The following is a 14,208-nucleotide window of genomic DNA, read 5'->3' on the forward strand; positions in this document are numbered from 1 at the left end:
CAAACTATAATGATCATGTTTGACCTGCACTTAGTATCACTGTAATTATCAGGCTTTAGAATTACCTTACAACATTTTCATTTAAAATATATTTAAATATTCATTTACATATTTAAAAAATCTATTGATATTCTTCTCTGACTTTCTTTCCATTGCTTTCATATAGAGCTCATTTATGATTTTTTAGCCCTTTAAAGTTCTAAATTTTTATATTTAAATTCTGTTAAATCTGAAATTAATTTTTGTGTATAAGGTAGTGGCGTGCTGGTCAAGGTTTAACAACTGCCTCTCTGGAAAAACTAAAGCCTTGATTTGTAATATTTGCCAATTTCCATTGTGTAAACATTCCAATATGGCATATTTGAAGTTACCAACATAATGTCACTGCAAGTGAAGGGAAGAGATGTACATAATTGCCTCCGGCAGTACACCACTAGATAAAAATTTCTGATACACTGAAATTGAATTATAATGGGGTGTGATGATCCTAGTGGAAGATACAAACGTAACTTAGCTTATAAAAGGATAATGATGCTTCAAAATGTCAAAACTCTTATAACACAAAATAAAAACTCTAAGGGTCGCAATAATGAAGAATCTCATTATCCAAAAAATATATTAAATAGAAACAACAACGGAAGAGACAAAGATAAAACAATCTTTTTAAGGAGAAAAGAGCAAAAGGTAAAAGTACTATTTAAAAAAAACAATTTGTACAATTAATCGTCATAGTGATCACAAGGTATGTCGCCAAAAATTTTACAAAAAGGTATAACAGAGGTGTGTTAAAAGTTAATAAATAAAAATATCATGCTACCTTATAGATTTAATAACTAGTGTATATAATTTTTAATTGTGATGTCAATGAATTATTATATAACAAACTATTTTCTTAAGCAAAAACATTGAACACAATTGTAAATCTATGTAAATATCTGTATTACAACAATATTTTACATGCTGAGACAATTAACTTTTTTTCCAAAATATTTATTCTTAGGATGTCAATAGTTTTAAAATTCTTTGGAGACACCTTTTTAACACGTTAAATGTCTTTTTTTTAATTAAAATATTTAGGATGATAATGTTTGTATTCACAATGATTGACCCACATACTCAAAATACGTACTAATGTAACATTTCCAAAACCTAAATTTTAGAATGACTATATATGAAGTAACTATTTCTATGTGTTTTTCCTACTTTAAGTCACTTTGCTGTTTATATTCTTTAACAGTAACTCTGAATCATGAAAGTTTATTCTTGGAAATAGTGTTTCTACACATAACAGTGGGTCTTCAGTAAAACAGAATATGCACCATATTGATGATGATGATGATGACATACAGCTTTTTTAAAAACACCAAGATAAAATTATAATTTTATCTCATTTTTACATCTTGAATGATCTGAACATTATGGTTTCATTATAGGTTTAACTAATCTAAGACTATTATGTCTTTTTCTATTCAAAACGTTTTATTTGAGAAAATTCTGCAAAGCACACTGTTGTTAAGCAGACTCCAAAGTGGTTTTTTTGAAAGTAAGCTATATTGCTATATAAATTTTAAAGTCGAGGTAGTCAGAATAATTCTAAATCTAGTACAGAAATTGAAATTGTAATATAAAACCTACATACAAAGAAATTGCCCAGTCTAATGACTTTAGTGGCAAATACATCTAAACATTTAAGGAAGAAATAATACAATTACACACAAATTTTTACAACTAGAAAAATGAGGGAATTCCTCCAAAAAAAATTTTTGAGGCCATCAGAATATCAATACCAATTTTTTTTGACAAAGATATTATAAGAGAAGAAAATAAAAGACATGAAACAGAAAAAGAAAAAACATTTTCTGACTCTCCTAATTAAGCCAATATAACACTAACAACAAAAACTAACAAGGATATTATAAAAACAGGAAAATAAAATAAAGTCTTTCTCTCTCTCATGTGTGGATATAGATGCAAAAATTCTACTGATTATATTAACAAACAAAATCTAGAGATAGATAAAATAGTAATACACCACGAGCTAGCTGAGTTTATTCCAGGAGTGCAAGATTACTTTAACATTTGAAAATCAATGCAATCAACCACATTAGTAGAATAAAAGAGAAATGCCTGTTAGTACTCATAATGGTATCTTCAAATTCTATGTCAGATATACTACTCACGATTAAAAAAATTTAATAACAGTATCATAAATTTTACTTAAAACTTACTTTGCAATCTCCGTGTTGGGCTCTCTCCATGGAGATGTCTTCGTGGCATATATGGAGAAGGGTGGGGAAGTGGCAATGAAGAGACATCATGGGTCTGAAGTTTATACCAGTGTGGCTCATCATCTAATAATGCTGTTTCTAATTCAATTAAAATCTACAAATCCAACAGACAAAAGGCTGTTATTATATACCGATAATAAGAAAATTCTCTTAAATGATCTTATAACTTTTATAATAATAATAATAGTAATGCTGTTAGATTGAAAAGTTGTTTAGATGTTGCAAAATTATCAACATGTTTTGACAATAACTAAATAAAAGATAAATTTTTATAACTTCTTAGTGATTTTATAGTTTTAAATATGTAAGACATTTTTGTTGCCCTTGACCACCCAACTCCTAGAGCCTGTTAAATTTACCATTACAGAAATAACACTTTTTATTTTAAAAGTCTGTAACAAAAACTAATTTCAGTTTATAATTTAAAAAACATTCTCATTTGCAGTCACTAATTTAACCTTTACAAGAATTCTTAAATGGGGATAAAAAAACGAATTTGAGGTGCCTACTGTATATTAAGAACCATGCCATATGTTATTTATCTTAACCATCATTAAAAAAACTACTAGTTTGTTCTTACTATTTAATTTTTATAGTTAAGTATACCAAGGCAAAAAAAGGTTAAAAGAACTCATTTAAGGTCACACCAGCTCGTAAGTAAAAGAGGTATAATACGAATCAGTCTGTCTTATTTAAAACTTTATTCATCATATAGTGCTATAACTAAGGATTCTAAACAGGAAAGGGGAAAAAAGAATAGATTTTAATGTAAACTATATTATAAATATGAATTTTATAGTATGAATATTTAAAACTTTAATCAGTCTGCAGAAATAAATGACTTTTCTTTTTTAGGGTGTTGTGCAAGTATAAGTGTTTGTACTTGTGTTTACAAGAACTGCTATGTAAAGACAAATTACCATTTAGCTACAGGAGGTAAAGAAGCAAAACAGCTAAATTATTTCACTTTTTCTAAATTTTCACTAGTTACTTTCACAGGAATACTGTTCCAAACGTTTACACAAATACAACACACTTGTTTAACCCTAGTATTAACCCTGAGTTGCATGCTGGTATTATTTCCAATTGACTGAAGAGCAAACTGAAGCACAGATAGGTTAAATAATTTGCTCAAGGACACAAGGTTAGGAAACGGTATTGCCAGGAATGTAGACACAGGTGGCTGGCTCCAGAGTCCCTGTTACCCTTCTTCCCAAATGGTTTATAGGTTTATCAAACTCTTTGTTTCCTTAGCTGACAACATTCAATCTAATATTTCTATGAATTATTGTTTTTCTCATGGTAATCATTTAAAATACTCAGGAAAACCAATTACACTGAAAAAGGTTGGAAGTGGGTAACTTAGCACGCTAACAGCTGGAGAACTACGTCCCATCTGGCCCCTCTCCAGTTCATTTTCCACGTTACAGCTGGAAGTATTTTTCTCAAGTATCAATGTAATCGAACCACTCTTTTCTTATAATCTATCATTACTTCCCATTATTCACAGAATAAATCCGAATTTCTTAATAAACTCTATTAAGGAATGTGATCTGGTGTCAGTTTAAACCTTAAGTGTCATTTCTTACCACTTCCCCTTCCAATTTCAATGCAGGTGCCCAAGATTCCCCACCCCCGATGTCTTGTTATTCCATCTGCAGGATTTCATTCCCCTTGACTTTGCTAAATTCCACTCTCTTTGTGGAGACTTTCCTCAACCACCTCCTCTCCCCTGCTCAGCAATTATGTATTCCTACTGCATTTTCCTCATTATAGCAACTGGTATGCTCTATTACAATTGCTATTCATTTGTCTGTAACATCAGTAAATTGTACATTCCTTGAAGTAAGTAATAAGTGTTATTCAACTTTGAAGCCTCAGTCCTTAGCACAGTACCTGGTACATTACAGGATTTAAAAAATAATCCATGAATAAATGATTGAACTAATTACTAGTGGTACAGTTGGTTCAGTAAACTGACAAGATACACATAACACTAAAAACCAAAGCAATATATTTGTGAAATAGAAATCAAACTTTTATCATTCAATGCTGAGATTTCTATAATAAGAATTAGCAGGTAAAGAATTGTCATAGAGTATTCAGAGCCATCGTTTTCTTTGGTATCAATAGATTTTGTCTGAAAGCAATAGCTAAATTTATCTCATTAAATAAATTATGCTTATCCTTTCAAATATTAGAAATATAAGTTTTACCAATAGTCATATACATAAAAGTATTTAGGGTGACATGAATAGTGGAAACTTTAAAATAACTCCTGATACCTCTCCTAAGAATTCACTTTCTTCCTCTCGAACTCTAGCTTGATCCCAAAGGGTAATCTCCAGCATTCGTTCCCGAAATTCTCTTCGGTGGACCGGAGAATAAATGAAAGTTTGGTTCCATTTGGGTTCCAATGTTTTCTTTACTGTTTTAGTTCTTCTCTTGTTTTTATCACTATGGAAAAAAATAAGAATATACGAACTTATATAAAACTTTAAAGTTTTTAACTAAAATTTATTAATATAAAATATCTCAGAAGAGAAGTCAAGTGAAGTTTTATCATGAATTTATCATACACTGCAAACATTATGATCTTTAAAATTACTATTAAAATTTATAAGGTACATAATTATATCATCCTTTATGAGTAGATTTAATAATATCAATATTTCAATAAATCTTAAATTTTTCCAGTGATATATAATTGAAAACAATCTTTCTCAAAATCTAAATAAAACCAGACTGGAGAATCTTAACTCCAAAATTTTTTAACATATTGCCGTATTGGAAACCTTCAATATGGTAATTAATCTGTAATATTACATGTACTATTCACTTGAACTATAGAAGTCTTATTGAACAAAATGAAAAGTAAGTTATCATGTTTACAACTTCATGTCTATATAGTTTAGCTAATGAGCAATTGTAACTCACATTCATGAAGTTACTTTTTTACATACAAGAAATACATATTTACTTATTTGACATATATCAGGTCTTTAAAATCACTGTAAAATTATTTCTATGTGATGTATCCACTATAATGTGGGCTGGAAATACAAGATAATCATCTTAATAGATGGAGCTTTCAGTTCAGAGGTTTTCATACTGTTTTAGATAGCATATCTGTATCAAGAGAATGTTTTTGACTGTGCATCTCATTATATGCACATATATTGATGAATTATAACATGTACTACCATACTGCTGTACTAATATATCATGTACATAGGGAGATATACAAAAACAGAAATTAAAATGAGAAAAAATTTTTAAATACAATTATTTCTTCCTGAACTTTGATTGTCTACATATCCCCTAGGATAAATCCATCCTGTTTGGAGATCTTTACTCTAGTTTATTAGAGAAGATCAATGACTGGGTAGAAATAAAAAAAAATCATCTAGGAAGTAAACTTTAAGCTATTTAGGAGAGCCTATTCAAAGTGAGAAGAGAACAGACAATGAAGTCCAATTAGAACAATATTAACTGCTACATATTCTCTTAGCACAGCACAGTTCTAAGTGTGCTGGGAAATAGGGAGGACCAAGAACAAAGAAGGGGTACAGTGTCTCTGAAATGGGGAAGCTATCCAACCTCTCCTAGAGATTTTAATGTTTAAAATAGATTTGACTTTATTAATCAAGAGGTATTACATGTTTCCAGAGCACATATATTTAAAGTAGCAGGAAGCCACCTTTAAACACACTAACTGATAATGAATTTTGTTAATACACATGGAAAAGACAACATGCAATCTATCTTTATTAATTTTGAAGGCCTTGGTACGACAGTAACTTTGCAGATCCATGTAGGAGATTTTATCTCTATATGTGAAAAAGAAGTGAGAATGTATATAGGAATAACCAACTAATTAACAGGAATAATAACGAGGACTGTGATTTGTGATTTCTTTCTCTCCCTCCCTCTCCTATAAAATTTTAACAAATATTTATTAAGCATCTTCTTATATTCCATCAATGAAAGAATGAATTCTGAGACCCTGTCAAAAGATAAAGTTCCTTCCACAGAGGTTAAGAAGAAGGTATTTAATAGGAACCTTGTTGTCGAATTCAAAAATGGTTTCTACGGAAATCTGAAAAGGAATAGAAGAATAAACCATGAACTTCCTCTTAAGGACTGAAAAAAGTTCTCAAAGAACAACTATTTTAGAAAGAATTTCTGTGTTGAGTAGGAGGAGGACTAGATAATCTCTGAAGTTCCTTACAAACCCAACATATACAATTACAATTTAACAAGGCAATTTACTGTGTACCCACACACAAAATTCATAAAAAGAAGCATGAAAAATATCCTTATCTTCAGCAAGTTTAAAAATAAATGATTTTTTTTTTTTTTTTTTTTTTTGTGACCGGTAAGGGGATCGCAACCCTTGGCTCGGGGTCGCCCGCACCGCTCTCTGAGCGCACCGGCCATCCCTATATAGGATCCCTATATAGGATCTGAACCCGCGGCCGGTACTGCGCTCCCAGCGCAGCACTCTCCCGAGTGAGCCACGAGGTCAGCCCATGATTTTTTTTTTCTAGAAGTATAACTGTTAGGTAGGTAGGTAGTCATGAGCAGGTGGGGTATGGAAAACTGACCACTCATACTCAGCCCATACCCACCCCTTTGTAGATAACATAATAGAAGAAAGACTCCATAATCTAACCACAGGGCTTGCCAGGGACTTTCCAGATGGGCAGAAGGGAAAAATTCTAAGATCTTAAGTAACCTTTGAACGTGCTAATGCTCATTAATGATTATATATATGTAATCCATAAATACATACCATTATAACAGACTGAGTTATAGGTGAGGACATGCGCATTAGAAAAGAGGTTATATAACCCCAAATGTCAATCAAAGGTGTCAATCAAGCTTACAAATGCATATGCAAAATTAGTAGAATAAAACAGCTATGAACTTGCAGTAAGTGCCTTCACTGCTTGAGGGAATGGCCCACTTCTCTCTTGAAGTGTTTCTTCCTTCTTGTATTTCCTATGCTCCTAAAGCTTTACTACTGCTGCTGATTTGGGTTTCTGATTTTTCATTAACCTAAGAAAGAACTGAGCCTGACAGGACTTTTATCTCCAGTAAGATAACCAAAGCCTTCAGAATCAGATCATGCTGTATGTCACACACTGAAAAGACTATTTAAAAACTAAGATCAATAAGCATGTTATAGAGATATTTTTTAAATCGTCTAAAATAAATAATTGGTATCTAAAAGCATAATTAAATTGTAGTCAATGTAGTTAACTTTATTTTTTAAGTAAAATTTATTTTCATGTTACTGGTACTTTTGGTTTTCATTTAACATATTAACAGCATGCAAAGATTTGATGTTTTTATTCAAAACAGTAAACAAAAAAAAGAAATATATTTTAACTGGTAACCAACTTTAAGGTACAAAAAAGAGTGTGTAGCATGCCCAGTTACTTTTTAGAGAATATTATCTAGAAAATAATTTTTCAAATGGCTTAACTTACATTCTAGACTAGATCTCTTATATGTAGCCTCACCTACCCCTCCAGGAAGCCATCTCAATAAAAAGGCAACAATTGTTTTCTAGATTTTCCTGTTCAAGTACTTCTCCCAGAAAAATTGCCAAGAGAATGAAAAAATTCATACTAAAAGCACAAATAGTCCTTTATTCATGTGTAAAAACTGTGTCAACAGCAGAAACAAATAAATAATTTGTTGATATGATAATTTAACTTTCTTACTTAAGCAGAGAATTCTTTTCATAATAGAGATAAAACCCTGACACAACCCAAACAACAAAGTAAGCTACAAAATTTACCTACATATTCTTCAAACTCCTGATAATTGACAAGGAACTCAGCTGAGACATAATCTGAGAAGAAAATATTCAAAGGTTTCTCATTCTTTGGTGTTGAAAAAACATAAACTATATCTGGAATATAAAGGATTGGTTAAGGAGAGCCTCCCTTCCATTTTAGTTCTATCTGCTTAGAAAGCACGGAGAGAGGCTATGTAAAATAAAATAAAACTAAACAACAATAGCCAATCAAGAAAGAAATTCAGTAATTTGAGAGACTTTCATCATCTTAAAAGATAAGTGTTTCTCTTCAAAGCTTTGAGTAAGTAGAAGCTTAAGTCACCTATGTGCATAAGCATAACTGGGAATCCAGCATTTCCTGTAGGTTTTTACATGGCATTCCAACTAGTAAACCACGTGTGCTGTAAGAAGCCAAGTGACTTGACTGTCAGAATGGTAGGTAATTTAGCTGTGATATCTGTCATTCACCTGAAGTTTAGACTTTATTTAACAGCTCTAAATATAGAAGTCCTTTTCCTTTCTTACAGCTCACATGTATCTCTCTCCAAAAGACAACCTAAGTTGTTAGAGAACAATTCTCTCCAAACAAACTTCATAAAATAAAATTATATGGCAAACAGTTAATAACTTTAGATGTTGTGGCACCTTGACATGTTGAAGAATCTGTTTCACAACTTTCACTTCAAAATATGTGTCAAACAAAATATAAGGCTTTTGTTAATTGTCTATTTCCTTTCTTTTATTCTTTGCTGAGATGATTGTTCAGATGATACCTTTGCACCCAGCTTAACCCTGATGACTTTCTACTTGAACTAAGTAACTAAGTAAATGACAGTCCAAAAGTGTGTAAACATGTTTAAGATCACATCTGTGCCTGATCACTTCCAACCTGTGAAAAAATGACCAGGCCTGAAAGCACTCTGTGTTGGAAGGCAGGGATACAGACTACTGGAGAAAGAGTAATTGGTGCCATTACTTTCTTATTTTGTCATGATGCCTATTGAATAATCTCTTATTTTTATATGCTTGACATTAAAAGTGATTAGATTATTTTTGATATTTCTCCAATCCTAATTCCTCTATTTAAACCAGGATGAAACAATACCGTTTATGTTGATTAGAATAGATACAAAACAAATAATGCTTGAAGAAGCTGATTCCAGGCCCAGTGGTAAAGTTTCCTTGATGATATGGGGTGATGAAATATAAAACACACTTGTTTTTTATAGAATAGAGAGAAGTAATATCCTTGTAAAAGGAGGTAAAAATTGTAGAGGAATATGATTAATAATTTTTAGTACCATTTCCAGATTTTTGAATTTGTAGTTCGTGTTAAAAATTTCATTGTAAGGGCCAGCCCTATGGCTCACTCAGGAAAGTGTGGTGCTGGTAGCACCGAGGCCGTGGGTTCGGATCCTATATAGGGCTGGCCAGTGCACTCACTGGCTGAGTGTGGTGCGGACCACACCGTGCTGAGGGTTGCGATCCCATTACCAGTGGGGAAAAAAAAAATTCATTTTAAGAGGCATAATTATTAATGATTTTGATAAATGAAAACATATATTATTTAAGAAATAATCCACACATGCCTAAAATAAATATTCAGTAAAATAATATATAAAATAAGCATTTAATATGTTTTAAAATAATCTCAAATATTTATTGTCACTATTTGAATCCTAAGAATCATTATGTCTCTGTTAAAATTCATGAGTATCTGACTGGTATGATACAGAAAAATAAGTGATACAGAATTAAATCACTTGGGGCTGGCCCAGTAGGTCAGTTGGTTAGAGCACACTGTTACAACGCCAAGGTCAAGGGTTTGGATCCCTATAACAATCAGCCGCCAAAAAAAAAAAAAAAGAAAGAAAAGAAAAGAAACCACCAAATTGAAACACCCATTGCTGTTAACATCCTCCCACTTATTTTCAAGAACATTTATTTTTGTTTCATATCCTTACCTTCTGTCGGGAAGAAAGTAAATTTTAACATAAGGGTTCCTTGGCCTCCCATCTTCCCTAGAAGGAAGATCCTTTGCTCCCAAAATTGTAACTATTAATTGGTGACCAACCTTGTCAAACCATAGTTTGATCTGAAAAGCAAAAATATTCATTTATTAGGTCAAGCATTTACTGTCAAATCATAATGTTTATATTTCCAATCTTCACCCCATTCTCTTATACTAATATTAGCACAGAGTTTAAATTTTACTTAGAAAATTGTGATTAGTTAAAATAAAAGGATATACTATAATAACTTCAATGAATAGAAGAATGATTCAGATATTTCAGTTTCATTGATAAATCACTGGGCTTTTTATTTTCCTAATGTGATTGCTCCTTAACATGCACATAATAATTATATGATCATAATTAAGAACTTTCCATACAATGATTGCTTTGTATCTTTTCTTATGCAAGAATCACTGTAGTTCATTTTGGTTCCCCTACAATACTGAGTTCAGAATAAGTGCTCAAAACGAATTGAGTAGATAATAAATTGTTTATATGGCATTCAGAGTAAATTTTTGATGCTATTCCATAGCAAAAGACATTTCAAAGATTATATAGGCACTGGAGATTTACTAGCAGCTTTAGCCAATAGAGTTCTTCTATATGTACTTAACACTATAATAAATTCATCTTTTAAAATTTTTCTTATACATGCATAAAGTCTCTTTTTCTTTTGTGAAGCAAATGAATCATATCCTTAGAATAATAAGAGTACATTTTATTATTTGAGATAAGAAAATGTGGATAATTTCCCTGTGCCATAATTAGGAATTGGAACTTCACATCCAGCTGCTGAATTAACTTGATTTAACAGTTATTACCTCCCGCACCCATAGCTCATACCTTCACACTTAGCTATTTGTTCTACTATGTTGGGATGTATGATAACTATAGCTCTGATCCACATCTTGGTTCAGAACTCTGTACATTTCTGAACACTACCTAGAAACTGAAAGGAACCCAAAATTCAGAACTTGTGAATAACAGGTAAAAATAAATTCTTGTTATACATAAAACACTGGCAGTTCAGCTCCAATTTCAACATGTCTTTGTTGAGTCCCTCACTTCATATCCTAGAGAATGAGAGACTGAGCAATTCTTGAGTCAGAAGACATGGAGTGACAGCCCAAAAGAGTATATAAAATTATTTCTATCCATTTTTTTCCCGAATGAAATTATTAGCCCTCTTATAGGAATAAGAATAAGAAATATACAAATTTTAAAAATTGTGATTACTAATATTTATGCTGTGTGAAGTGTTTATGTTTAGTAAAGGGTATTATCGTGCTATTATAATAAAATGTTTTCTAATAGAGCTGCTAAGTAGAAAAATAGACCCTAGACAAGTGTTTCTCAAACTGTGGTTAAGAAATCTCCTGCATCAGTATTATCTGGTTTGTTCATTAAAAGTATAAAATTCCTGGGGCCCACCTCTCACTTACTGAATCAGAATGAGGTCCTGGAATTTGAATTTTAACAAGACCTCCAAGTGATTCTCATGTGTATTAAAGTTTGAGAACCACTGCTTTAGACTAAGGGATAAGTAATCTGAAGAAAGAAGTCTCGAATATTCGAAAGGAAAAAAGCTCAAATATTTGCTTGCCTAACATTATTAGAACATAGATACAGATAAAGAGAGAGAGAAAAAGAGAGAAAACTATTCTTCTGGCAAAAGACATGAAAGGAAAACAAAAAAAGAAAAATGTAGGAGTGTCTCATTGTATATGGAATGAAAGAGATGTTATAGATAGAATCATAGATCCTCTAAAATGTGTAACCAAGACCAGATTAATTTCTACGATATTCTCCACTTTCATCAGTAATAAAAGTTTATGGCTTTATTTTTTCCGAGATATTAAAAATCCTTCTCTAAAGATTATGACATGAATTAGGCACCTCAAAGGGGAAAAGATTCTGAAAAGCTAAACAATTTTTCCAATAAACTTCACATTTAAGAAACAATAATTATTATCATCAGGCTAAGCTTAAAATTATTGGAGCAAATTATTGATTTCTGTGAGTTTTTTTGAGGGTTTGAGATTAAGCACTTTGTTGCCATCTGCATAGGCAATATTTTTGCTCCATTAAATTCATTAGAGCTAAACATTTGAGATATATATTTCAAAAGCCTGATAAAGAGTATTCTTTTCAGATTTCCTTATGTCATGGAAAAACAAAAACTATCACTTACTAATATTATTCATTTCTCATACAAACAAATATTAGGCATATGTCTTTCATATTTTTGCAATAATATTTTTATACTTTATTAAATTATGCTTTAGAAGTATAAGAATATTAAAATCATTTAGATATAAAACAGACACATTTTATTTTACTGATTATTTGGTCAAAATAACACTGTTTAATAAACTGCCTTAAACTAAGTGTTTGATTAATACCCCTAATTTCCCTTAAATCAAAGAACTTGCATTGAAGTTTTTAATAGATATCCAGTTCATGTCATAAAAATAGTCATTTCATTAGATAGATTTTTTATATCACATTTCTAAATTTCTTATCTGTGCTTTTAAAACAAATGGTAAAGTACAGCTGTTGATTCCCCAAAATGTAACAAAAGCATCCTTAATTCTAGTCCTGTCATATTTCTTGTTTTATCTCAATTCCATTAATAAAAATCTTGGTACCATTTTAATTGTTTTTATATAACTATCATTCTAGCTTTATCATGTAACCATTTTTAATTTTTCTAAGTAGAACCTGAGCAGCACAGGTAAATATTTTATATTGTATAATATTAACCAGAATAACTTTAATTTATTTATTTATTTATTTTTTGTCTTTTTCGTGACCGGCACTCAGCCAGTGAGTGCACTGTGAGTGCACCGGCCATTCCTATATAGGATTCGAACCCGCGGCAGGAGCGTCACCGCGCTCCCAGCACCGCACTCTCCCGAGTGCGCCACGGGCCCGGCCCATTAATTTTTAAAATTTTTTAAAAATAGGTAATATTCAAAACCAACAAATATTTCTTTTAAAACATGCAGCAAAGCAAGGAAAGCATAATATTACTTTTTAAAAAATTATATTAACATTACTTTACCATATAAGGGTTTCCTAATGGAAAGAGGCAAACAACTTGTACCCAAGTATTACAATGGAATTACAATGGCAAAATATAAACAAAATAAACACAAAATTTTATTTGGATTGTAATTTTGTTCTTTCAAGAGAATAAACTGTCCAGAAGTCAAAGCTTATTATAATATGCATAAAATTCATATTTTAAATAAGGTACAAATTTATTTGCCAATCTCCTCAAGGATATATTGCTTGGAAAATGCAAGAGAATGTAGATGTTAAGTGATATAATGAATGATTTAAAGAGACAGCAACCTTAGTATAATAAAGTAAAATAGCAATGGTATTAAATTAGCTATTTCTGTAAATGCTACATGTACAAGTGGAATCTACATTAAATCTACATTAAATGCCATTTTGAAACCTATAAGTTTTAGTATTTAGTTCACCATACGCAATTAATAACAAAGATTGTCTCTTTAAATTTTTTTTCAGTATTCTAATCCCCATGCATAATTTTACAAGCTGGCTCATAAAATGATTTGAAAGTCAAATAATATGGTTTGGAGCAACATACCAAAAAAAGTTTTCCTACTATGCATTTTCCAAAAACATACAAGTAAGGGTTAAAACACAACTTTAGTTTCTATCAGGCAGACAAGGCCTTTACCTGAACCCTAGGAACAAAAGGCGTTGTTCTTCTACTAAGGCTTTGGCTCTGGTAAGCAAAATTAAAGAAAAAAGCAATAAAACAAAACCAAAAAGGACAACACGCTGGAACTAAAAGACCAAAAGTAAAAACAAACACATACAACTACCCCTTAAATATAATTTTTCTATAACAAAATGTATCTAAATTAAGTACCTCAATGTAATGAAAATTAATATTGCTAAGTGCTAAAATACATTCAAACTATACAAAATATTAGAATTTGGCTAATCAGATTTTCAAAATGTAGTCAACATAACAGGAATTAAGACTGAATGTAAAATAATATATCTGGGCTCTTATATTCTGAAAGAATGATTGTAAGCACAACCCAAGACTCAAGAA

General features: G+C 31.1%; 1 protein-coding gene across 37 annotated transcripts in view; it reads right to left on the bottom strand.

Annotated features, from left to right (window-relative positions):
* Nucleotides 1-14,208, bottom strand: part of RIMS2 (regulating synaptic membrane exocytosis 2) — a 637,189-nt gene that overhangs the window by 272,562 nt on the left and 350,419 nt on the right. For 31 of the 37 annotated variants that reach the window (XM_063079161.1, XM_063079141.1, XM_063079151.1 and 28 more), the window contains 3 exons: nucleotides 10,062-10,192; nucleotides 4,574-4,745; nucleotides 2,229-2,382 (listed from right to left, as the gene is read on the bottom strand). In XM_063079161.1, coding sequence (XP_062935231.1) covers nucleotides 2,229-2,382; nucleotides 4,574-4,745; nucleotides 10,062-10,192 — 457 coding nt within the window. Of the gene's footprint in view, nucleotides 1-2,228; nucleotides 2,383-4,573; nucleotides 4,746-10,061; nucleotides 10,193-13,824; nucleotides 13,873-14,208 lie in introns of all 37 variants that reach the window. The other 6 variants (XM_063079157.1, XM_063079142.1, XM_063079143.1 and 3 more) reach the window with 1 other exon arrangement.

This window comes from Cynocephalus volans, chromosome 15 (assembly GCF_027409185.1).
Source record: "Cynocephalus volans isolate mCynVol1 chromosome 15, mCynVol1.pri, whole genome shotgun sequence".
Classification (NCBI taxonomy): domain Eukaryota; kingdom Metazoa; phylum Chordata; class Mammalia; order Dermoptera; family Cynocephalidae; genus Cynocephalus; species Cynocephalus volans.